The sequence below is a fragment of the Montipora foliosa genome, chromosome 8 (genome assembly GCF_036669935.1).
Source record: "Montipora foliosa isolate CH-2021 chromosome 8, ASM3666993v2, whole genome shotgun sequence".
Taxonomy (NCBI): domain Eukaryota; kingdom Metazoa; phylum Cnidaria; class Anthozoa; order Scleractinia; family Acroporidae; genus Montipora; species Montipora foliosa.
In genome coordinates this window covers 49,714,396-49,716,895 of record NC_090876.1, presented here as the reverse complement: position 1 = coordinate 49,716,895, position 2,500 = coordinate 49,714,396, and the positions used below count along the sequence as shown (strand labels likewise).

The 2,500-nt window shown below is 40.8% G+C and overlaps 1 protein-coding gene across 1 annotated transcript in view; it reads right to left on the bottom strand.

Annotated features, from left to right (window-relative positions):
• Nucleotides 1-2,500, bottom strand: part of LOC137968108 (uncharacterized) — a 28,719-nt gene that overhangs the window by 9,126 nt on the left and 17,093 nt on the right. The window contains exons 9-10 of the mRNA XM_068814732.1: nucleotides 2,198-2,408; nucleotides 1,396-1,619 (exon numbers count right to left, since the gene is read on the bottom strand). Coding sequence (XP_068670833.1) covers nucleotides 1,396-1,619; nucleotides 2,198-2,408 — 435 coding nt within the window. The remainder of the gene's footprint in view (nucleotides 1-1,395; nucleotides 1,620-2,197; nucleotides 2,409-2,500) is intronic.

The window sequence follows — 2,500 nt, the reverse complement described above, 5'->3', positions numbered from 1 at the left end:
AAATACACCGTTTATGGAGATCAATAATTGTTGGGGAGCAGAATTGGTGCAGCTAGTGGTGAGAGTTTTTGCATCCAACCAAGAATGGCCAAACACATCATCTGTTTCAAGGGACCTCTGTAAACTGAGTATGGGGTTCCTTCCCTCGAGCTCGCTCTGATCATGGTCGGTTCTAAAAAGTTTCGCCTTTTAGACCAACCTAGTGCCCAGAGTCCTTAGGCTCTTTGGTCAGCGGGTTGTCACCAGGGAAAAGAGACTCTGGGATAATCGAATAAATTCGAATTTTTTGATTGGCTGTTACCATACAACTTCCAAGCCCAGTCCCAGATTTTGCGGCAAAAATGGAGTCCATTATCCAGAGTCTCTCCAGGCGACAACCCGCTGACCAAAGAGTCTGAGGACTCTGGGCAGGAGATTGCTTTTCGACAGGAAAACAAGGCACTTTTAAGTAGTGTAATTAGATCATACTTCGCCCTCGCCTTTTTACCATGTAATCTTGATATATACCGACAATATACGCAACAATGTCACGTCTTTGATGAGCTATAATGGTAAATATCTTGCTAATCTCGTTTTCTCCGCTTGCATTGTAAAATTCGTGACACTCGAGCTTCAGGTATGCCCAGAAATCAGATGTACGGCGATTTCAGTAAGTGTCACGAAGTCTCTCCTGGCCCTTCTTCCCAACTTCAATTCAACACCGCGTGTGTCTGGGAATACAGACAATTAATGTTACAAAGTGTCCCCTTAAGTATGCTCATCGCGTAAGCAAAAAAAGCTGTATTTAACCTATCTTAAAAATAACGCAAACCCTGACTATTCTTGTAACGAGACACAGTGTTGGATAGAGCGATTTTCAATTGAGTGTCGAAAGTAATTAGCGGATTGCTTTGCTTTTGCATTATTTCACCCAATGATTGGTTCAAAGTTCTCGCGCAACTTTTTCAACCAATCAGAAGTGAAGCCAAAACCAATCGTGGCTCGCGCGTGCACAATTTCCCGCGCTTTGTGTCGGCTACGTGTAATTGCTTCGAGTTTTGATTGGTTTACTGGATTGTCTGCGTCCTTTTTGATTGGCCAAAGTAATTACTTTGGTTTTGGTTTTACGAAACTCATTTGAAAACCGCTCTATCGAAATTGGGCTTGCATCTTATCACTTGCATCTCAGGACACAAGTGTCGTGGTAGGAATTTGGGCCGTAAAAAGTGTAACATGCATTGCGGACCTCCAGCTCAACCGTGCGTAAGAAGCATTTGTTTCATAACGTGAGGAACCAAGCAACGACAACCCAAGGAGTAAGTAATTATTCGGTGTTTTTCTGACTGCAAAAGAAGACAGAGATAACAAACACGCCTTGGTTTACTTTTCGCGACAACCAAAGAAACAACATCATACCTTTGCTAACTCAGGAACAGACCTCAAGAACGACATTTGTTTCAAGATGTCCTCACTATTCTCCGCTGCGTTTGTTGGGCTTTCTTTGTCTTTAACTGCTCCTTCAACAGCATCCTGGCCGTCAGTTGTTACAGGTGCTCCAGTTTCAGCACTCAAGGTTTCATCATTTTCAGGGACTTTGTTTGTCGTGCTTCCGGACTCCTCAATGGCATCGCGGTTCGAATCTAAAAGCAGTAAAATGATCGACTCAAAATTACCAGTACACCTTTTTTAGGAACCCTTTTTATAAGAAAGTTCAGGCTGAGATTCACCAAAATTTTAAAAACATACTAAGAACATACCCAGGCTGAGACTCTATTACGAACGTCTTTGTTTCGCTCATTTGTCTGTTTTGTTTTTGTGAGTAGTATAAATAAAGGTAAAAGAAATGTAAAACTGTAGTCTAACATAAGGACAATCAAGTTAATACTTAAAGACGTTTTTTCAACATTAACAGTGTGAATTCCTTAATTGCATCATCATCACTGAAAAACAACTCAGTTTGTAGTCGAATTTAGTATACCACACAACTTAAAGAAGATTTTAAGAGTGTTTTCAGGCTCAAATAGCAGGAAAAAACAAATAAGAACGCTCAGCCTCACTCGCCACCAAATTAGACGTTCTTATAAAAAGAGAGTGTGTCGTCTTACATACGCAAGGATTTGCAGACGCCAAAGCTCTTACTTTCAGCTCTTTACAACGGCTCATTAAACTATACAAAAGTAAATCGCTAAAAAACGCTACTTGGGAAAAGAAACATTACCTCTGAAAACATCACCTTGAGGTTTAATTCCAAGCTGCCTAAGTTTGTCGTGAAGAGTGGCCTGAAGCTTTGCGAACGATTTTTTCATCTTTTTCTCCCACTGTTGAGCGAATAAATCGTCTTCTTTTCCAATCATCTTGTCGTTATCATCTGATGTTTCATCCTTCTGTTCTTCACTTGTTTGAGCAGTTTTCTTTGCAATATTAATAGGCTAATTTAGCAACAGAAAGGGAACATCAGTTGACAACAGTGCGGGTCAGAACAGGAGTGAAACCTATGATCATTTGATAGTTCGGATGTCCA